General features: G+C 34.1%; 1 protein-coding gene across 1 annotated transcript in view; it reads right to left on the reverse strand.

Moving 5' to 3' along the window:
* Positions 1–5401: 5401 nt before the first annotated feature.
* Positions 5402–25407, reverse strand: part of LOC123559763 (carbohydrate sulfotransferase 14-like) — a 30092-nt gene continuing 10086 nt past the window's right edge. The window contains exon 2 of the mRNA XM_053552086.1: positions 5402–7100. Within this exon, the coding sequence (XP_053408061.1) occupies positions 6315–7100 (786 nt within the window). The 3' untranslated portion in view covers positions 5402–6314. The remainder of the gene's footprint in view (positions 7101–25407) is intronic.

Consider the following 25407-nt stretch of genomic DNA (forward strand, 5'->3'; position numbering starts at 1 on the left):
GTGATTTGAAGTGTAAATAGTCTTTGATCTGGACTTGTGAAATGTTAAATAATACAACACAGTAATCATTACAGTAACAAATTTGAACTACTTTATCAACAACAAAAAAACAAAACAATAGTAGCATACATATTTATATGAATCTGTTTTATGACAGATTAATAGATTAATGTCATTCATCCTTCTTTTTTACATAATTTATAATTACCATAGAATATCACTGGAACTTCATGATTATCAGTAAAGTAGCCAGTGTGATAAACCACTACTGAGTATAACTATTTCCTTGTTACCTGACATGACCTGTGTGTTCATATTTTCCTGCTGACTGCTCTGCTTTATCACATGACAAATGTCAGAGTTCAGGTTTCAAATTTCAACTGTCAAATTTTCAAATTCTTGTTATTTTGCAATATAACTCCTATGAGATATTTTCTGTACCTTTAATTTGATATTGTTAACTAGATTAGAACTTTGAGATGAGGCAAAATAGATTTAATAATTTTCATTCTTATTTGAGTTATTTGGAAAAAAATGTCAAAAACTGAAAGACGTCTGAATGGCTTTTGAATTTGCAATGATTGACATTTTGTAGGTGGAGTCATTTCTTTTATACTGAGCCTTGGGGTTTAAACATTTTGCTTTCTAACATATTTTGAATTAAAAGCTCCTGTTTAGGGCATAATATAGAAATGGCAAAATGTATTTCAGAGGAAAATGGCGATGTAGGGAAGGATATTACAATACAGACGGCGGCACCAAATGATAGAAGGGAACAAAGGATCGATGATATATCAGAATGTTAGGTTGAAACTTTTCTGTGTCTCAGGTTGAAGGAGATTATAGATTGATTTTAAAAACACATTGTTGGCACAAATGATTAGCATGCAAGGACAATGAATCTACCCCGGATTGACCGTTTTTTAAGAAATTATTTTTATTTTCCACAATTGACCTTTCTTTTTTTTCAAGGGAGATTGGTGGTGACTTGGTCTTAATAATTACAATACCCCTTAAAACATTTTTCATTATAACATATTTTGAATTAAAAGTTCTCCTATTGTTGGGGATAATATGAAAATGGCAGTATGAATTTCAGAGGGAAGTGGCGACGTAGCGAAGGACATTACAGGGCAGACGAAGGCTGAAACACCAGATATCGATGCTAGTGGACCAGAACTAAACGTACCTAATGAAAGTAGGGAACAAAGGGTCGATGATATAGCAGAATGTTAGTTTGAAAACTTTTCTATGTCTTATTGTCATTCAGTCAGTTTATGTTCGGTATGCAATATCCAATCTGTTAATGTGCCATTTATTGATGGATTTAAAGAAAAACATCCTTGGCACAAATGATCAGCATCACATGACGATGTGTCGTGTGCAAGAACGATAAATCTACCCCTCTTACTTTTTTAATTGTCTCCCTGTATTGAAAGTCCCTTTAGATTTCTTGTCAGGTCTTTAACTTTGTCATTTATAAATGAATTTCAAAGATACGTGGCAGCAATGATCAACAAGATATGACGATGTGTCACTTGCAAGGAACATAGATTTATCCCAGACTGACCGTTTGTCAATAATAGAATGTATTTTTTCCACAATTGGCTTCATTTTTACTCAAGGGAGATAGATGGTGACTTTGTCTTAATCATTACAATACCCCATTAAACATTTTGCATTATAGCATATTTTGAATTAAAAGTCCTCCTATTGTAGGGCATAATATGAAAATGGCAATATGTATTTCAGAAGAAAGTGGCGATGTAGGGAAGGACATTACAAGACAGACGGAAGCTGAAACACATGATAATGCTGCTAGCGAACCATAACTAAGTTTATATAATGCAAGTGAGGAACAAAGGATCGATGATATAGCAGAAGGTTAGTTTGGAACTTTTCTATTGTCATTCAGTCAGTTTGTGTTCAGTATGCAATAACCAGTCTGTTACTATTTCATTTATTGATGGATTTAAAGAAAAACACCATTGGCACAAATGATCAGCATGATATGACGGCAATTGAAGGTAAACAAAAATTCTATGACCTGCCAATAATGAAGGAAGTTAATAAAGTGACAAGTTATTATTTCTGGACAAATAACACCAGTGATCATTTTTATTCTGAGATACTGTGAAAGCATTCAATTTCGTGAGCACGAAATTTTATGGTTTTGGCCAAAATGGCTATTTCTTTGGGATATAGATTCGTGGATTTTGACATTTGATCATAAAATGAATGGGAATTTTATTGCTTCGTTGGGATAAAATTTTGCGGATCGACTCAATCACGAACTCGACGAAAATAAGATCTGGGTGTTTGGCGTCTATCTATTGTTGGTTGGTGTACACTCTAGTATCCACTTTTTTTGAAGAAATCTGAATCAGTCTTGGACAAAAGGTAGCCACAAGATCTCGGACAAGTTTGGTAGTAGGTTAGATCATACCACTTTGTCAGGAGTAATGTCTCTATTTTGACCTAAAATCATGAAATAATTTCAAGGTTTACAGTAATTTCTTCACCAATGTTCGTCATATTTTGAATATGTGTGATATGTGTCAAGTTACAGTAATGGCCAGGTGAAGGACCGCTTCAGTAGTTTAGTGGTAGAGTGCCCGCTTCGAGTGCAGGAGGGCATGCGATCCTTCCTTTGCCACGTCATACCAAAGGCGTGAAAAATGGTAATAGTAGCTTCCTCGCTTTGCGCTCAACATTATGACGATAGTTCTTGGACTGGTCAGCCCGGTGTCGGTATAATGTGACTGGATGGGGTATCATTCCAAGTGTCTAAGTTGTGATATTCCAGTGAGGCAGCACTATAAATTTGGGCATTGTGCTCACTGCTACAAATAGAGTCCGTTGTTTATTAGTATGAAAACTTGCTGAAAAATACACTAAACTTGACAGTAATGGTGAGGTTAGACTATTTATTTATGCTCTTATGAATTTTTCTTTCTTCATTAGTCTTTTCGGGAGCATATCTCCAGATTTATCAAGGCAGTGAAGATTGGTATTCATCACATGCTGTGGTTGCTTTACCTGAAATCTGAATCTTTAGATTATTCTGGTTTTAAATTATTAATTCCTAGAGCCATCACGTATAAACAGACACTGGTTCATGCAGTCACAGTCGATCCTAACTCTTTGTACAGTCACACCTACTCTAGGAACCACCTGTATATGATGACCATCTGTTATATGAGACTTTTATGAAATCCTCGCGGGGTTTATTTCATAAAATGGCTGAATTAACGTACCATCTGTTCAACGTCTTCTTGAACTACTTTACCTCAGTATGCATAGTTACTTGCGCAATGATAATTCAACCTCAGTATGTTAAAGCAATAATGGAATGTGTGGTTTTAGCCATTTCATGTTCCCGTGAACAGGACTGAACATTTTAGTAACCACCGGCACAATGTAACCAGTGACTGCTAATTTTCTGTCTTGGATTGGCATTTTTAAATGCAAAACCAATTTTAAACACTGTTACCGGTAGTCCGTAAACAGACGAGACTGTCATATGTGACCTTTAGTGAAAACTTTGAAAAAAGTCGCATATGACAAGGAGTCTTTTTTATACAGTTTCAAAATGTGAATAACTTCACATCTAAAATTATAAAGTATACCTGCGTATTTTACAAGAAAGGAGTAAATACTAATGTAATATGATAGATATTCTGTCATTTGATACATTTCTAGAAAAAAACCTTTTACTGTCTGATGAAATACACATTCTCATATTTGAAGATTTAAAAAGAATTCCTATAGTTTTTTCCTTTCATAGATTTTTTTTTTCAAATTCACATGTATGATAATTTGTGCTGAAAACAATGAACAAATAAAAAAATCGGTCACCAGGCTTGTTTTTGTGAAAAATTGTTTTGAACACACCCACTGTTGATGAAACTGCCAGCGATATTTATTTATTTTTTTATTTTTTTTTTTTTTTTCATAATTTTCTGCATTTTTATAAATACCAACAAAAATATGCATCAGGACAGCACAATAATTTTTTCATATTTTTTGGAGATTTTATTATATACTTAATTGATATCATAGTCATATTTGTAATATCATTACAATTATGGGTACAAATGAAAACAAAATATTGTTTCATATTCACTTTTGTGAACTTTTTTCAATGAAAAATACCCATAGTGAGGATTTTTTTTTAATTTTGAAAATAAAAAACTGTTTCATAGAATTTTGTCATGTTTTTCTTATGTATAGATATAATTGTATTGTAAAAATAAAAATGGCTAAAAATGTATGGGTCACCAGTCTACATTTTATGGTAAGACCGCTTGAATACAACACGAAAAATGGCGCGAACCTGACCAAATTTATTACAAATGTATATCTGTTAGAAGTTAAAAAAAGTTTTAAAAAAATCTTAATTCTTTCTATAATTGAATACTAGTTAATCTGAAAGGAGATATTGTCTTATCAATACAAAGTTAATTGTCTAACATTATATGAACAATACTGTCTTTGTACTAAAATGTGCTGTCAAAACACAGCCTGAAATGGCAAGTTGTATGATACATTTCAAGCATGATACATGTCAATACAACATAAACCAGTATCAACATTTGATTACTGATAAAACTTATCAAAATGTTATTTTATTCAAGATTCCTCATATTTAGGATTGTCTGTCACATGTTTCAACAAATGTTGACTTCACTTCAATTTTCTACAGATAGTGTCGGCTGCGCAGAAAGATGCGCATAAAAAACTATAGGAATTCCCTTTAAAGATAATAAAAATACTGGTTATTAGATTTGCTGTGGACTGTGCAGGTGGTAATGACAAAGATATATTGTAATAGATGCAAAGTTCTATAATATCGGCAAAGGTATTAAGAGATGACAAATGGAATTTCAAACTGATAATTTTGTAAGTGTTAAAAAATACAAGTGTGAGCATATGTCCTACATAAAGCTCCTGCTCTCGTTTTCGTTACGACTGAACATGCATCTTACTGACCCAAATCTACGTCGCTATTTGGTAATTGGGAATACTTAGATCAATCTTCATTTTTTCAAAATATCTCTTATATTGGTGGAACATTTTTTTTCCATTTTAGTCCACCATATCTATCAAAAGAGCTGATGAAATCTTGCGAGGTGAAGATAGTCAAACACAGTTACTTCACTCAAGAAAAGGATCTTTTCTACGACATTGTGATTAAGAGACCGATTTGAAAGTCATTTGATACAGGCAAATAGGAACTTTTGGACGCATGGTAGGCATTGTGTGCGTTCGTGCGTGCGTGAATGTGTGTTGTTGGTTTCGTTTTTGGAGGCTGCGTTTTTGGAACGAGCTATTCCCTGTTTGATATTTATCCTTGTTCTTTTAGCGGCGTTTTGCAATAAGCAACAAACAATTATTCTGACATTTTAATTTACCAGTTATAACTGATAAATGATATATATAATAAAGTTTGCTATCCGAATGTTCTTTCTGGTAATCATGTTATTAGTGCATTTACATAATCTGATAATATAATTATACTGTGCATGGTTTAGTGCCAATACGTATAGTAATATTAAACATGTTAAAATGTTAGAACAGCTGTTAAGCTCATATTATATTTTAATTTCGTTTCTCGTACTGTACTTTCGTCAAACTGAAATGTAAGATAATAACTTAATAAATCGCAATCTGAACACCTGCTTAGATAAATAAGGAGAGCGCAGATATACGAAATGCTTCGTCGTTAGTTTGATCCCTGGACGGGAAGTATTTTTTCCTTGTCGAAAGATAAATAGCTTTTAGTCAAAAATCATTCGTGCCCTACTTCTGATTCATATGTGTAAATTAGAAGAGGCTTGATTAGCTAAAGTAAGTGGTTTGTGTGCTTGTTTTGGGTTTATCGCCATTTTTAACAGTATTTCAGTTTTGTAACGGCGGACAGTTAACCTTACCAGTGTTTCAGGACCCTGTACCAGTATATACCTGTTCTCCGCATGTAGCTGCCAACTTCCCCACATGAATCAGAGGTGGAGGACGAGTGAATTCAGACACAATGCCTTTTATCAAACAGTCATGGAGAACATACGACCTGTCAGGGGATCGAACTCACGACCCCGTGATCCGTAGATCTGCGCTTTCCCTATTGAGCTAATTGGGCGGGTTTGAAGTAAGTAGACGTACAGAATAAAGCAAAACTAGTCAGGCGAATTGTCCACCACTGCATAACAGAAATACTGTTGACAAGCGGTGATAAGGCCAAAGCAAAAAAACTCAGTCTCATCCTTTCTTTAAAATTTAGAACTTTAGAAAAACATTTACCACTTTCAACTTTATCATTTCAAGAGATGTGCTGGATAAGGAAATCCAAAAATATAATAATCCTTGTAATATTTTAACCATAATTTGTTAATCAAACTATTTGGAACTTTTTGATAATACTGTTTTAACAACTTATCACTTGAATCAGATTTATAACCCTTTGCCATCTTTTTCGGCATATCAACTTTTCCACTGGCGCCGATCTCTTGAAACACTATTTCAAAATCTTCGTTAAAATTGCTTAGGAGACCAATTAGGTCATATTGCATTTCACATGGCCGGCACCTTTCAAAATATGGATAAATATGTCTGTCCATTTCAGTCATATTTTCGTTTATAATCAATTGTAAATACTCTCTAAATGAAAATGACGGGTTTTTAAATGCACTCCTATAGGCCCGTTTATCCCTATATGCAGAGAGCAACCTTTCTAGTGGTTCTCGTATAAATAATATATTAGTACGGCACTTTTCAGACATAATTTGCTGGAACCTCCTCTTGCTCTGCTTACCATATAAAGCTGCCATTTGTCCTGGAACACTGTTGATAATATCAGTAAAATTGTGGTCGAGAGCGTAAAGTACGCGTTTTATGTTTGTAGACGCCACTTTACAGTTATAGCATATTACTAAGTCGTAACGACGACTTATCATAAATTGGTTATCAAATTTACATTTTGTATCGGGATAAAGTCTTACATTGTTTTCCTTTAAAAATATTTCACATCTTTCCCTAACAAGCTTGGCACGTTGTTTTGCAGTAAGATTTTGTCCATTGTCATTTAACAACGTGTGCGTTCTCTGAAAATATAAAGTAATGAAATAAATATAAAATAGAACTGTCACAGGAGTGCAGATAAAATCCCAACAATACGGCATTGTCACAGAAACATGGCAAATTTTAAGTTGAAAAGTGGCCATTACTACGTAAAGAATTGGTGGTTTGTAGCCAAATCGAATTCGACCTGTATTTTATTTTGTTTCACATGTGAACCATAATTATTTAAATATGTCAACCCTTTCATGTGTTAATATCCGGAAACCATCAGTTTGCCAAATTTAAGCTGGAAAGGGGCCATATCAACGTAAAAAAATGGTGGTTTGTAGCCAAATTCGAACTTGACCTGTATTTTATGATCTTACACCTGTGTTTCAAACCTTGTTTAGATCTGACAATCCTTTCATGAGTTATTGTCCGGAAACAACAAAAAACAACGGACCACCGACCAACAAGCCTCATTCCAATATACGCCCCCCACACCCTCCCCCTCCAAATTTTGTTTGTTGGGTGTAAAACAAATTTGGTACCACTCTTCCGGTAAAAAAATCGAAGAGCTAATTTTAAGATAGATAAAAGGATTAAAGCTATATTTCAAATTAAATTGATATTACAAATCTAATATAATATTTTTATATGTCATCTACTTTTGCACTTTTATGTTCACATTTATTATGGTGACATTGAATTTGTACTTGTTTTATGATATGTTGTCTATATTACTACAATAAATTGTATTTATCTAACTCAGTATTCAAAAAATAAGCAACGACATTTAACATACTTAAATGAATTTCAGCATGCCGTAAATTTGAATTTATGAAATGACAAAGGTTGCTCCATGTTTAATGTTAAACATTTTATGTACATTTCATGAATCACACAACATATTTTGACTAAATCAGAAGTTGCCATCTGAACCAAAACCGATCTTGTAGAAAATTACCCTGTCGTGCAGAAAAAAAGCTTAAACGAAAAAAGAAGGCAAAACTCAAAAAAAGCGAAAACTGCATTATTAAGTAACATGCAGAATTCAAGAAAAGAATGATGATGGTAACTGATGTTATTTGAAATATAATCGAGTGCAAGCTTACTTAATCTGGTCATTTTCAAATAAAAACTTTGCAGGTTGATTTTTAATACGTATTTTTCCGTTTCCATTGATAATTTAGTTCATATATACTAAAACTATGCTCTAAAATACTTCATATTTTAGTGGACAGTAGTGATAACGTTAATAAATTAATGTTATCATTAAAACGAACCTCGTGACCCATTTATCTAAATCATCTATGAAAATAATACTGTTTCTGCTTTTCTCTGTGTTTTAAAACTCTCCATGAGAAATAATATATTTAAACACAATGATTTTTTTCAGAAAACAGTTAGATGAGGAGTACTTCTTTAAGTACGTTAAGCTTTGGTATTTGTTTAGATAAATGCAAAGAAACGAATAAAGAACCTATTTTGAAAATGGAGTGCCTTTAAGCTACAGTCAATGAGAAAGATTTAATATTATTTTTTCTAAGAAATCACGATAAAAACCAAAATGTAGCATAATTTAATCATCTCTGATGTTTATGTTATAAGTGTTTGTATTTTGCCTATAGAGTTATTCAAATGCACTTAAGCCTTTGAAAGATCTGTTTTCACACATTAAAAATTAGATAAAATGCGTTACCATGGAACACGAGACCTGTGACATGTACATTTTAATGTTATGTTAGAAAGCTTACACGCATTCTAGTAAGATCATCAGCTACACAGACTTATATGGATAACAGTAAGCACAAAATACACTAAAAAGTGTAACGTAACACATTAATTTCTTCATTTAAGATGTATCAACTTTGGAGGCTCAGGTACTTTAAACCTGACAATTCTACTTGATATTGTATCAGCTAAAATATTGAAATACAGGAAATCAAATAATTTGCTACGGTCCAATTATGCTTACAAGATATATTATCTCCTTTGATATTTCAAACATCGAAAAAAGTCTAGAATTCTTAAAAGTGATTAGTTCAGTCTCTTAAACCACACAGATATTCCATATACGTTGAAGGTCAATGATCCATTTTCTCTACATAATCTCCTTTTATAACAACACAATTTTGATGTTTGGTGACACAGCCCGTTTATCAAATAGTAAATTATAATATAAGAATGTACTGTACAACAAATAAATGTTATTTGATCGTATTCACTTTAAATTATATGGCCATGATGTACAACGAAGCTTTGTCACGTTAATGTTGAACATCATCCATATTCGCTCCATTTCGAGTAACATATTTTTGATGTCTGATAGTACATCACATTAATCAAATCGTATACATTTTTTGCATAGCATGGTCCGGGATTACATATCGTCAATGTGACCAACTGCTTGTCCTGTTATTCATACCTGAAAGTATTTGTCTACTTTTTGAGGTAACATGATCGGCCAACAGGAGTAGAATAAATACTAAAAATCGCCTTACCCATTAGTTGATAAACCCTTGTTACATCTTGTATTGAGGCGCAACTGATGGGTTGTTTGTGTAACGATGAATTACTCCATAGCATCGCCGTTTGCTTCAACGGGTTAATAAATATAACTTTTGAGGCTCAGTATTGACCCCAAGGTACACTGTATTTCAACAGTATGGGTGTCGATGCCTTTTAATCAATGCCTACCATCTGATGGCACTTGCTTACACATACGATATCCTACATTTAAAATGTCAAATGAATCAGTGAAACAGAGTTTAATTGGTGACTTATGGTTCCAGTGTCATGAGCATCATAACACACATGTAGTTTTGGTCGAGAGAATAACTAATTTAAATTTTGAACTTCTTAAGGTTAATCTTGATATTACTTGCAGCCGACTCAAATGAATGAAACTTGCTACATGCAAACTGTAGACACTCGTAAAGTTTCATTTTTCTAGATGCTGCTGTAAGGGGATATAAACCACTGTTTCCAAAACCTTTGAAATTATTGTGAGACGGGAAACATGCATAGTACTTTTGCAACTTTATTATCTTAGGAAAGGGTTCTTTACATAGTTCGTATTCACAAATTCTTAAATGCCTTTGGTATCTAAAGCCAGGATATAGAACAAAATATGTTTCCGTCAAGAAAGAATCAAAATGTAACTGAACTTACCTTAAGGAACTTACTCAAAAATTATGAGAGGAGGAGACGTTCTCTACCTTATATTTTAAAGTAGAATTTAAAAAAGAGAAGGGGTTAAAACGTCTTTAAATGATAGTGTTCTTTTATTTGGAAGAGATATATATATATATATATATATATATATATATATGTTTTTCCAATATGACCAAAACAGGATTGCACACACGAATTGCCCGCTTGATTTACCCTAAAATAAGGCTCCCAAAGGGGGAACTCTGTTTTATTTATCTTAATCAAACATGTTTTAAAAAATAAAAAGCAATAATTCATGACCTTTATCAACTAAACCCCTTGTATTAATTTATATTCTCCGTACTGATGAGGGCTTTTTGTTTATTTTTGAAATGGATAGAAATCAGATGTTTCGTATAAACACAGTTGCGGAGTTAGATGTATGGGCACAGCGTCATAGTTTGGTAACTTTAGATGATACAGATTTAAGTTTACGTCGACTCTAATTGCTTGACGAGGAGCTTAGAAACAAGCAATTAAACATATGCAGCTCGTGCGGAGATGAATTCAAACAAATGTCCCATTTACTTCGACATGTGAGAACAAAACACCAGGAAATCAAAAAAAACAAAACATTGTCATCAAAAATTAAAAAAAAATGAATGAATGAATTGGGTTTTACGGCGAATCGACACAAAAAGGTCATATATCGCCGAAAAAATGTTAAATGGATTACGCCAACCGCAAAGCATATATAAAACTATTAAAGTAAACGTGTAAATACATATACAGTGTAAAAAATCAATTGCAAACATTAAAAGTATAAAAGTTGTGGATAAAAATCAAATAAGGTTTAGATTTTATAATATATGCCTATTTCTTTCAAAAATTGTAAAGTTTTGTCGGCTGGAATTTGCTCAAACAGCTCTTTTAACGATTCAACATTATAGTATGAATTGCGCTGTAGATCGAAGTCTATAGTAGGTTTAATTTCACGAAGTTTATTGAACGAAGAATTGTTCCATGAAGACTGCGATTTAGTTAAAATTCATTTGTTTATATTTGGCCTAAAATCAGTATATCGTAATTTCTATTTAGATTGTTGTAATGAAAGTGATTTCTTTGCTGCGGTATCAGCATCCTCATTTCCATAAATACCAACATGACTTGGAAGCCAACAACATATGATCAACTTATTAAAAGATAGTTCATGAATCCTGAGAAGAATATTTTGAATGAAAGGATTTTCCGTATTTCGGTTGTGAATTGATTGTTATACTGAAGGTGAGTCGGAAAAGATGATAAAGTTTTCTTCATTATATTTTGAAATAAAATTTAGGGCCGAATCAATAGTTTTTGCCTCGGCTGAACAAATTGTAGCGTTATTTGGCAAACGTAATTTTGATTAATGTAGGTGTCTAACGGCGGCACATCCAACCTGAGAATCATCTTTTGAACCATCTGTAAAAATTGGAAAATGATCTTTGTACCTTGACTTGATTTCATTATATTTGGACTTGAATGTTTTTTTCAGACTTTTTCGAGGCGGTTTTTATATCAAAAAGAACTGTTGGAGAATTTAGAGTCCATGGTGGTGTATTCAGAACTAAATTTTCTTTTACATCATCAAATTCGAAATCAGTTTCCTTCATAGAATCATTGATGCGAAATCCAAAAGGTTTAATTTGCTTTGGTTTACTTTCATACGAATCCTGGTATTTGGGTTTAAATATGATTTTATGAGCAGGATTGGATTTGTTGGCAGAGCATATTGCAATGACAGTTTTTCACGTCTCGTGTAAAGGGAGGGTTCGTTTGTTTCAACATACAAACTTTCAACAGGCGATGTTCTAAAAGCGCCAAGAGCAATACGATGACCTTGGTTGCAGATTGTATCCAACATTTGTAAATACGATTTTCTGGCTGAACCATAAACAATAAACCGTAATCTAGCTTGGATCTTATCAAAGCTCTATAAAGTTTTAATAAAACCTTGCGATCTGCTCCCCAATCAGTATTTGAAATTACTTTTAAAAGATTCAATGATTTCAAAAATTCAAAAAGAAAGATAATTTTATACGTCACTTACAGCTACACAAGGAAAACAGTCCACAAGAACAAAATAGCCTTTCGGAACAAAAGGTCAGAAAAAGAAAGAAAGAAAACCAGACCAGTAAATGGAGGCTTCAGTTTCAACAAAGACATAGACAGTTAGCAGCAAACAATTATGCAACTGGTGTTCCAAACGAAAGACATTATTACCCGATAAACCCTTTTGTTCCAGATGTGGCGAACAGAGTCGTGAATGTAATTGGTGCCACAGTCAACTTCCCGAAATATTACTTTTGTCACGAACAGACGTGTGTGACAGCTGTTTAAGGAGACGTAATACGTGGCAGAATAGACAGTAACATCAGTATGGGGATAGTACAGCTATTGTTTTGGAAGACACAGCACAGTCCACCACATTAGATCCAACGCATAACAATTTGTGAGATGTTCTTTAGTTTTTTAGAGACAATGAATAAACAATAGTAGATATTTTGGCTGATAGTCTAAAAACTGTGCCTGGTATGTAACGGTTCAAGATATTATAATGTAAACTTCATCAAATGTAGTCAAGAACATGAAGCTGTCTATACCAAACCTACGCTTAATAGATCAATAGATTTTCTTGTAGTAACTTGTCACAGGTCGAATCGATGAACAAATAGCTGAAGCTTTTCATCATTTACATAATACTGACCGCACTTTTGAGAGGCATGGTAGTGGCTGGTCCATTGACAAGGTTTTAAAACTTGAAGTGAGTATTGTAAAGTATAAACCATTCGAAGGTAGCAGTTACCTGTTATTACCAACAAGTACTCAGAGCAAAAAGGCCGATCTCAATATTATAAATAATGATCAGAAATGTTTTCTATGGTCTGTGTTAGCTGGTTTACACCCCATAGCTGGACACGACAATATGACCCGTATTAGCCATTATACAACATATGAAAATAAACTGAATATATCTGAGCTTGTATTTCCTATACCTATGTCACAAATATCTGAGATTGAGAATCAGAATGATATCTCTGTTAACTTTCATGGTCTGGAGGGCAGTGAATTGTATCCACTCCAAATAACTGATCAAAGAAATATGTCAAATCACGTCAGCCTCCTTTTATTCTCTAAAGGTGAGCAAATGCACTTTGTCTGATAAGGAATCTTAACCACTTGCTAGAAGGTAGAACCTCGCACAATGGACCAACATACTATTGTAATTTATGTCTGCTTGGTTTTTACCACATAAGAATTGCTGAATCATCATCAACCATATCGCTCACCACATGGTCCTCAAAAGTTAAGTTTCCAAAATGTGAAGATCAGCAGTGGGTGTCATTCACTCACGTTAACAAGCAGCTTAAGGTGTCTTGTTTTTTGAGAATTTGCTAAAAGAGTTGGAGAGTACTTGCGATATTTTAAGTCAGGTCAAGCCAATAAAACTTTCATATGTGCAGGAAAAATCGTTTCGAGAAGCAAATTTCTGTCATATCTGTGAAAGGGGACTAGGTGCAGACCGGGTTAGAGACCATGACCATTTAAACGGAATAGATAGGGGAGCAAGTCATAATGATTGTAATTTGCAGTCTAGGCGGAAGAAAATGTCACAAGGATCAACATTCTTTATTCCAATTTTATTTCATAGTTTGTGCGGATAAGATATGCACCTTACGATATGCACTTTTTGATGTAATCAGCGGATTAATATAAACACAAAGCTATATCTTGCATTCCTAAAAATAAGGAGAAATATCTCTCTTTCTCTTTGGGTAATCTAAGATTAATCGACTCATTATCTTTCTTGAATTCCTCTTTAGACACAATGCTTTCAAAGAAGGAGGGGGAAAGCTTTCACTAAAAACTTCTCCTTCGTAAGGTTGTGTTTTGTCATGATTATACTGAGTCTGCTTGTCAGTTTAAAGAGACAGACTCGCCAAGTAATTTAAGTTATTTTGTTAAGTATAACGTAACACCGACACAATAATAGGTCATATGGCAAATTGTCAGCTTTGATAGTAAAGTGGACCCTAAGAGCTTCTCCGTACATTACTTCATCACGAACTGGCACCTGGGTAGTACCACAGACCTTCCGTAAACCAGCTGGATGGCATCCTCACATGAAGAATTCAACGCCCCGAATGAGGTTCGAACCAACATCGATGTGGGCAAGTGATTCGAAGTCATCGACCTTAGCAACACGGCCACGGAGGCCCTTTTACCTAGAAAAGTCCAGTTTTATAATCGTTTGAATGATTCAGAATTATCTGATTCAGATTATGGTTATGTTCAACATATGGTAATTGTTTGATATGACGTGTTTAGGGGAGTATCATGACTTGTACCTTCAAACGGATGTTTTGCTATTGGCAGACGTATTTGAAAACTTTAGGGATGAGTTAGAATATAACAATATTATCCGTACATTATTATTCATAACTGAAATACTGTTGAAAAACGGCGTTAAACCCAAAACAAACATTATTAGTCAGCCCCTGGCTTTTCTTCGGATGCCATGTTAAAAATGACAGGGGTTAGACCTCAATATTTAGATGATATAAACACGGTGAACATGATTGAAAAGTGGGTTCGAGTAAAAAGATTGCTCAAGCCAATAATCCTGAAGCTCCCGCTTTTTATGTGACATGGCCCAAACATGAATGACTCGATTGTAACAACTTGTATGGTACTAGCATGGTGGAACCGCTCTCACAAAAAGCTTTTACTGGCTGAATGGAAAAAAAACAGCTAGATGTTTCTAAAGTAGCGGACAATGCTAAAACAGGTCATATTTACAGTGGCGCCCGCGTGTTGGTTCCCCGTGCACACTATTATACCCTTGCGGGGCACCGTTCATAAACGTTTCACGTTACACGCTTAGTTAATCGTGCAGCCAATCAAATTAGTTTTAAACCGTGTAAGCGTGCGGAAGCGGAAGACGAGTTTTTTGCATTATACGCATGCGCAGCGTGTAGATTGGAGATGGTAAAGCGCATGCGCAGCTCGCGTCGTCTGCATGATGCCTGTGTATGATCACAAGTGGAATTTTTTAACTTTTGTTGCTTCCATTTCAAAGTTTAAATGCAATCAAAACATATTTAATAATTGGTCTTCATTAATAACCGATTAAAGCTTTGTCTTTAAGAACAAATATGAAAGTTTTTTTTCTTTTATGTCATATCGTTTCGTTCTAAAAAAGTGTTAAAATACATTTTTAATCCTATTTCAGTGAACTTCTCTATTATTTCAAACACACGCTGTTTTACATAAGTCATTAAATGAAAAGGTGAAATTAGTTTAAACAGTATTTTTATACAAGTATGCATAACATGATACAACAGTTCTAAAGATAAAATAAGGATAAGGAAACAAAGTTTGTGTAATTTATTGTGTCCTTCTCCTATAATTACTATACATATTAAACTACTTGTTATGACAGACTGAACATACAAGCGCACAACAAAAATGAAATCAAAAGAAACATACTGTATAAACAGATAATAAAAAGAAGTATAAGGTGAAATTATCCATATATTTCCAAATGCCTCGGTGATGATCTTATACATTTTTAAATGATTTTGCTGCGTTTTTTAATCCACTGTTACAAGGATGAGTGTATACCAAGTTATCATAATTATTCTTGTATGAAATGTTTTAAATAACTTTTGAGGCTGAATAATTATAAATATAAATTTACGCTGAGAGTAAACTCTGTCACAGAATACAGGCTAGATTTAGTGTGATGACTTGATAGATTATTCACATTAGGGCAAAAAATACAGCTTTTATACGGGAGCTAGCGTATATTAGAATAGATATTTTTTCTTCCTAGTATGTACTATAAACTCTCATCTGTCTAAAAATCAATCAAAAAAAAAAAAAAAAAAAAAAAAAAAAAAAAAAAAGGGAGAAATGCGTAACTTTATATAATATGTAATTTATTATTCAACTATAATATTCATCGAAAATCAGAAAATTTATCATAAGGAATGTCTCTAAAAATATCGTAATAAAAAGAAGAAACATAAGTTCTTTTCGCAAAATTGTACATACACTATCATAGTTACTAAAGATTATACATATTTAAACATGCGCAAAATGCTACTCCCGCTAAACAATTAATGGAAACCGGATGACACAATATCCCATCCTGCCAGTCAGAGGATCAAAGTGCAATACCGCCTTTGGCGGAGCGTTACGTGCTGTTTGTGATCTACCTAATCAGAATGAGAGTCTCACAATTAGTACATTTTTGTCTCGGATAGCTTCGGGCAATATCTCTATATTGCAAATATTGGGGTAAATTGAAGAAAACTTTTCCGATACGGCCAGCTGTTTAAAACTATCTTCATGCAGTTAAAATCGAACCCTTCTAATAGAATAAACGCACTTAGTCTATGTATCAATTAAAAAAACTACTTTTTTGTAATTAAACACGTAGTGTTCATGCGGGTGCACTCTGTCATATATTTGGGGAAAGGAATGAATTATATGAAAGAATGGAAAATTCTTCGATAGGTCATGTCAAAACGGACCAAATATATTTTGACTGTGTGTTCGTATTATGGGGACCCTTTTCATTCTTGTGTAGGGATAAATTTTTATAAAATATCACCTTATTTAAGTCGTCGGCCTACAGTTTATGCTATTAACTGGTCTAAAATACAACGGTATATTTTCCTGTACTGAACTCGTAACTTGAAGGAAATTTAATTCTGACCTGATGCAATTAGAAACTTGATGGATCGCTTGCCGGTAAAAAAATAAGTGGAAAAATATTTCCCGAGGTCCGAAAAAGTCATTCATTAAACTTCAACAAAAATGTGTTTAACATATTTATCAAGTTTTCAAGTTTTACTATCAAATCGGAGATTACGTTCAAACATTAGTAAAACGCGGGGGATGAATAATTTTCTCGTCAGACGAAAAGCTTTGCTGGCTTATAAAAATTTAAACGTATTACACACCTGACTTTTATATTTCCTCAAATTTTCAAACAGTTGTAGACCTATTTCTGCAATACAGATTAATGTATATTTCGTTTGATATAAAAATGAGAGGGGAACCGTAATAATTCGGCCACAGCAAATTCTATCATTTGCTTTTCCATCTAAATTGCTATTCAAAGTTCTGTGTATTTGGCAGCAGAACGAGAAATTTCTCCAGTAACGAAGGTTCGATTATATAGTTTTCATTTTCCTTTGAGATTTCATTAGAATTTCCAGACTTCAAAGATGATATTGTGACAAAAGAGAAGGCTCAATCAGATGATATGTACGTCGGGTTGCACCACTTGAGATATATCGTACCCTAGAAATAGCATACAAATTGTAACGCACACGCATCATTTTTCGACGTCAACGACACGAACCACTCGGCCACAGAGCCCACCACCCCCGCCCCTGCACACACATCATGATCAGCCAATGTGTAGTTGCACTATGCTAAATTATCACTATATGACATCTGATGATTTTAACTTGAACACTATTTTCATGTTTATTAAACAAATCAAGGGCATACACTGCATTTACCGGGTCAAGTGGGATAATACGTGATGTAAAATGTGGCGATTATAGCTTAAATACAATCCGCATTATAAACACCCAGACTGACAGCCGGACGGGCAACACAAAAACAATATTCTTCCGCTTTTGGCAGAGGACAAAAAGGAAACAGTTTCAGATATGACCTAAATTGAGTAAAGATTCTCGTGCAATTTACTTGTCTCATCACGATTTCAACTTATTACCATTTTTGAAAATGACGCATTGGACCGGAAGAATTAAGTACAAAATGGAGATAATTTTAAATGCATTCAACGTAGTAACTGTTCTTGTGTACTGCTCTGCATCTCATGTAAGTTAAACTGTCCGAGATGTTCTTAGTACATTTGGACAAATGTGCAGCCAGACCGGGACTCAAACCCGGGGGCCTCGTAAAACTGTTCTGATGCTCTATTGACTGAGCTACACGGCCGTCTACATAATTTCTCCCTGTTTTAATATTCAAGTCCTATACCATGATATGCAAGACCGGAATTCGGTCTAGAGTAGAGATCCGGGCTAGTCCAATTTGATGTGATCCTAGGAAATATTGAGATACTTTTTCATAATCATTGGACGGCCAGCACATATTTATGCAATCTCGCCAGGCATATATATGTTTTTGACAACAGAAAATGAGTCACTCGACCATAAGCTATTTCCGGAAGAAAAGAAAATGAAAGTAGAAATGCTAAACTTGAAAACGAAAGCCATATTTGATACATAGATAGTCAGGGGTCACGCGCAGGGGTCACCCCGTCTGGACGCTCCTAGACTTCTGTTTTTGTTTTTGTTTTTTGTTTTTTGCTACTGGAGAGTCAATTTTCAATTTTCAGTACTTTCTAACAAACTGAAACTGAGACTATCTGAGCTTTAGTACAGCACGTCAGCTTTTCATCTACAAAAAGATATTCGATCTCAAATAATAACAAATCCCAAATGGGTCCGTCACGAACCAAGGGTACACTGATAATTTGGAACTTCGTCAAATCGCTCAAAAGGTTGTTTTTGATGTTGTCTGAGAGTGTCAGTATATGCCTTGGATGTAAGATATAACCATATTTGAGAACTGCAGACCTAGACTTTTCAGAAATATTTTCAAAATTAATTTTGTGTAATAAATGTTGATTCTAGGGAAGCGTGAAAGGGTCATCAGATGCTAATATGTTTTATTACGTTAAGGCTGCGGAAAGAATATGGGCCATACCCCCTTGATGTGTTTGTAAAATAAACTGCATTAGCATATCTGTATTAAACCACATACGCATGTTTAACAGTTTCAAATGCTTTAAACATGTTAAATATGTCAAAATATAACTTATTCAACTAATAATAGCGAAATACTTCCCCCTTTCTTTTCTGAGGTGAAGGTCACGATTGACTGGTTTACAACATGGTCATTCAATTTCATCAACAGCTTGTTAAAATAAATGATGGAAAAGTACCGGACAAATGCTTCCGGTGAATTGAAATAAAGGCAGAGAAATGAACTGTCGACTTATTTTGGGGGTATATTATAACCCTAAAGTACATCACTTGTATAGTTCTTTGAAAACATGTCCCCAATGGCAAAATTCGCCGCGTTCGAAGTTGAAACTTCACAAATTTATGTGCTGGTGTAATCAAAAATAAACCCCCAGATGTGCGTTTAAAGATGCTGATTTGACTGTGACTTTTTTCTAAACCAGGGCTCCAGATAATTTTTTTGGCCAATGAGTATTTACTCAACATATTTTTTGTGAATGAATAAAATGGTAAAATCTGAAACTGACTACAAGTAATTTTACTCTTGAAAATTTTTAAATGTAAAAAAACCAGAAATCAGTTTTATAACATATTTATTGGGTGCAACACCCATGCATTTGTTTGCAGTTTAGTTTCAATTCATCATTTAAGTTAATTTGCTTCTTTTTTTCCCTTGGCTTGTTTTGGCTTCATACTCGCTACCGAATAAAGTAGAATATTCAATATACCTTTAGCTATGTTTTGGGGATCAGTTTTGTTGGTTTAAAGAATGCATAGAGTGTTTGTTCACTTTTTTATACATTCTTAGAAATAGACATTTTTGTTTATTCCGCACCGGAAATTGATATCTTAAATCGACACCGCTTTAAAATACACTACCGTACCATCAATATTAATTCCCAACTATTTGATATACACAGACATTGAGTGTAAAAAGTTGTTTAACCTAGGTTTATAGAGTACCATTCAATGCGTGTGTATGTTCAATGTGAGAGAATTAATGCTGACTGTGCTCATGTTACATTTATAAAGCATCCGGACGATTCAGATTTTGTTAACGCCAATAAAAAGTCATTGAGTGCGTTTCTGTTATTTCATATAGGTCTACGTTTTTATATGCTTAAAAATTATCAGACATGCGTATATGCATTATTTCAAAGCGTAATTTACGCTAATACACATCTTATCTTGAGCCCTGTAAACAATTTTAGTAAATTACTTACCGAAATATTGATTAAAAGATGTGTAGATATATGAATTTACAGGCGATATACTGATTTATATATGATCTGTTAATTACTGTGTGTGCTCTACTGGGTGAAGTTCTGTAAAACAGCTTCCCTTGACACGTTAGAGTATAATATCTACGCCCCTGTTAGCACTGGTGTTACTATTAGGAGGCTTAGCATCATGAAAAATGGAATACATACATTGAAAAAGTAAAATGAGGTACAGTACCTACCGTAGAACTTCTAAAACCAACATGAATATTTCATATTTTCAACAACTGATGACAACACATTCGTTGACAGCAAATGGTGTAAAATTATTAAAGGGAAGTCACCACTGTTAGTCAGTTTGATTGTTATTACATTTGCGCGCTTGTATTCAAAATCTTTCAAATGCGCGGAAGTATGAGAGATGCAGTGAAGTATATATAACATTTGTGTTTATCATACAGTACATAGTGCTCAATAAAATCAAGCGTAACTATAGTAACATTTCAACATGGAAGACGAATCCAAATTCTTGGCGATATAGAATCTCAGTGTCGCCGCAAAAATATGCAGTGGAACTGCCGTCTTTTTATGATGTAGACAACATCTACTAGGTCCTGTCTACACTACTTTCCGGGTATACTGTTTACAAAAAATTCTTTACGGAAATGATCAAAAAGTTAAATTTCAAATCAAAAATAAAATTTGAAAGAAATATCATCTTTCAAACTAGAACCGTAAGACGATGAATCCATATACTTTTTTAAAACACTTAAATCCATTGCACGCTGAGCATGCGCATTTAACATGCTCGGTTTTGCACGCTGTGCATGCGCATTTAACCTTCTCGGTTTGGCACGCTGGGCATGCGAAGGAGAACATTTTTGCGCGGCAGCGCACGCTGCACGCTGAGCATGCGCAATAACTATTTCTCGTTTATGCACGCGTTTCTAACCGTGCAACACGTTTAACTTTTCGCCTTCAACACGCGAGTTGCTCGCGTTATCCCGCAAACTCGGGGAACAAACACGCAGGCGCCACTGTAAGAGTTAAATTTAGAATAGCCATCTTATTTGCATGATGACCACAATGATTATCCCTCCGCTTCTGATGCACGAAATGCTCTCTAAGCATAGCAAGGAACTTAGAAAAAAAAGATATCCGGGGTTAATCACCAAACCAATTAGTACCAATTTTAGAGCACAAAAGAAATTACCCCCGCCGTTACATGACTGTTGAAAAACGGCGTTAAACCCAAAACAAACAAACAAACAAAAGAAATTACTAGACTCACTACCGGAATTTGAAGTATTTTTTGTCAAAAGGTCTTATTCTGACAAAAGTGCATAGAGTTATTGGTTTACTTAATCCAAGTGGTTTGAACTATACAAAAAATTTAACACGAAAGAAGGAGGTTAGCCAAAAACAATTTTGAAAAGGACTTGTTCAAGATTTTGAACAATAGTATTTTGGGTAAAACCTTTAAGAATTTAAGATAACGCGTTCATGTTGAACTAGACCAAACCTCAAAATGTCTGAGAAAGGTTTGTGCGAAACCCAACTTTCAATCATTTAAAAGTTCCAATGATGACTTGGTTGCCGTGAATATGAAGAAAGTTAGCATTGTTTTGAATCGACCTATTTATGCAGGAGTTTGCACTCTTGACATCTATAAAGTCTTCATGTATCAGTCCCATTATGATTTTGTTAAACCGACATCTTGTCAAAGAGCCCGACTCCTCTTCACCGACACTAATAGTCTCGGTTATGAAATAGAGAAAAACGACATGCTCGAATACCAGGACCTATTTGATACAAGTAATTTTGCCAAGGACATCCGTTGTAAAGCAACAAAAATTGCAAGGCTCCTGGAAAATTCAAAGACGTGTGCAGTGACAAAAAAATTGAACACTTTTATGGTCTAAGGCATATGATTTTGATAAGAATTTTTAATCATCACATTTTTTAGTATTACTGTCAACAAAACAAGTATCTCGCCATTCGATGACAAATGCTATTTTACCGGCATAGACAGCTTAGCATGTGGCCACTATAAGATATGAAGTAATGAACAATTTGATACCTTTTGTAATAAGTATCATTGAATATTTTTGATAATGATTGACAAAGACTGTATGCATCAATATTCTATAACCACTGCCGAATACTGTGCATTCCGACTTTAAATTTCCTTTCATTTTTCAAATATCTGTATAATTTGCTTGGTCAAGCAAAACTGACAGGATTTTTCAAATCAAAATAAATGTTCTGCGTGTGTTCCTTCTAATTCATTGTTGAAAACTGACGGAATTCATCATTCCTAAATCTTATATAATACTTTTATTTTCTACAACATGTTCAAAAAGGTGTTAACCAGTGACTAGTTGCCGTTTCTGGAATCCCGATTTATAAAAAGTACATTCATTACATAAGGTTTTGTATAAGGTTAAATGTTTACAAACGGAAGGCACGTGTCCACATAAAAACGATCGATAAAGTTTCATGATATATTCTTTTATGTTAATATGTAAATTTTAAGTAGAATGTGTCTGTAGGAGACAGGGTGGGCCCCACTACATTGATCACAAATAAGGGACAATAATTCAAATGTTTGCAGTCTTAATGGGGTTATAACCTCAACAAACACTTTATATAAAAGATTCATTATTCTAGGCAATATACTTTTTGAGCTATAAGCATCACAAACAAAACATCAACCATTTTGACTATTTCAAAGGCCGTGACTCTGTATTTAGCGCTAAAATCTCAAGAAGAATGACAAGTGTGCAATGTCACATAATGATAAAGTATCATGCAAGGTTTCATGGATTTACATCCAATACTTTTTTAGCTAGGCACTTCATCTCGTGCAAATGTGCATTTTTTTACTATTTCAGGGGCAATAACTTTGGAAAAAGGGGTGGAGTCAGACAAAAACTAGGAGGTGCTCAAGTTTATATCGTGATAAAGACTCCTGCCATGTTTTATCAATTTATACCAAACAGTTATTAGCTAGGCGCGTCACAAGGTGAAAATGTGTATTTTTTACTATTTCAGGGGCCATATTTCTGGAATAAGGGGGGCGTAGCCAGACGAAAAATAAAAGGTGCGCATGTTCATATCATGATAAAGACTCGTGCAAGGTTTCATGAATTTACATGATATACCTTTTTGAGCTAGGCATGTCACAATGTGGAAAGTGCAGATTTTACTATTTCAGGGGTCATATATCTAGAAATAGTGAGTGAGTGAGTTTGGTTTTACGGCGAATCAACACAAAATGGTCATATATCGCCGAGAAGAAGTCATATTGCAAACGCCAACTGTAAAGCCTAAACATTGATGTAAAAATGTAAAGCATACCTAAAAACATCCATGTAAGAATGTAAAGAACACTATGAATAATGTAAAACATATCTAAAAGCATCCATGTAAAAATGTAAAGCATATCTTAAAACAGTAATGTAAAAATGTATGAACGTGTATGTTAAAATATCAGCTGTTCTTGTCATGATAAAGACTCATGCAAGGTTTCATCAATTTATATCAAATGTTTTTTGAGTTTGGCGCGTCACGAGGTGAAAATTTGCATTTTTTGACTATTTCAGGGGCCATAACTCTGGAAATAGGGGGCAGAATCAAAAGAAAAGTTCATATCATAGAAAAGACTCATGCAAGGTTTCATCAATTTATATGAAACACTTTTGAGCTAGGCGCGTCACAAACATCGGACAGACGGACGGACAAAACCAAATCTATATGCTCCTTCCACTCTGTTGTGGGGGCACAAACATGTATCAGCTGGTCCTCTTACATGTGTACTTGTGTTAAACGGGAATCAACTTGTTCAAAATCTTAAATTAATTGTAAAACAAGGAAATTCCTAACTAAAACTAACACAGATATAAAACCCCAGTGCTAAATATAACCAGTACAAGCTAAAAATAAAATTAATGGATCAGTTATTATAATGAGGGATTTATATTTACTATATAGTGACGCAGAACTCTCATTTCCTGTTCATCACATAACTGATTACATGAGACATTTACATTCCCAGTACAGTTCTGTGTTATGCAGTGGCATTTGAGGTTTTTGTAAAGCCGTTTGAAACCTCCAGTCAGGTGATTATATTTTACTTTTCTACAATAAAAAAAAAAAACCTCTTCATAACAAGAGAAGAAACTTTCAACACACTTGTGATGTAAAACATGGCTATAATGCACGAAGATGTATTATTACGATACAGCGTTATTTTGGATTTATTTTTGTTATAATAATAATGTATGGAGAACATATTTTTTTATATAAGAGGTCCGCTTAAGCCGGTGCTAAAGGGCGTGAGAGGTGTATCACATTTCATTACCTCTCATGAAGAGTCTCAGTCAATCCGAGTCTGCTTATATCATTCTTGGTTGCATACTTTAACTTCAAAAGGATCTTTGTACAGATTTTATTAGTAATACCAGTTCTGATACAAGCATGAGAATTATGAGTCAATGTCGTCTGTTTTCACGAACAGGAATAGTTTTTTTCTATATTCTCTGCTTCTATTGTCTGTTTGTACTCGTAAAAGTTGCTTTAAGCATAAATTCAAGCCTATTGAATATTGCTGTCAACAAATGAAATAAGAGTCCATTGCGATTGTCTCACACATGAATATAGCAGGGTGAGCATTTGATACTGCTGTATGTTAGACACACATCAAAATCAATTTTAGAGAACAAGAAGATTGAAAGCATCTACAAAATAGAATGTGGACAGTTGAAGTACATTTGATGTAAGACAAAGTTTATATAATCAAACAACTTCATCATTACATAGAATAGTTTCTACTTCTTAACAATGCTGTATAAATATTATGAAGCCTAACGAGTATTACATCTGAACCATCCCTAATCTCAAGATGAAGCAATTAGCGTCTCTTTTCATTGTCTCATTAATATATTGTTTCAGAGAACTTACAAGAGTTCTTCGAGTACTTGTAAATATAGTGGTTTATATAGGTGCACGGTAACGAGTAAAACTCTTATAAAATGGACTGTATCTATGAATCATTGAGAGGAATGAAGGACAGTCAATCTTGGCTGGCTGATAGCGAATGCGGATGACTTTTCTTTTGAACTTCATAACTACGTTTTGAT

The sequence above is a fragment of the Mercenaria mercenaria genome, chromosome 10, assembly GCF_021730395.1.
Source record: "Mercenaria mercenaria strain notata chromosome 10, MADL_Memer_1, whole genome shotgun sequence".
In the NCBI taxonomy this organism is placed as follows: Eukaryota; Metazoa; Mollusca; class Bivalvia; order Venerida; family Veneridae; genus Mercenaria; species Mercenaria mercenaria.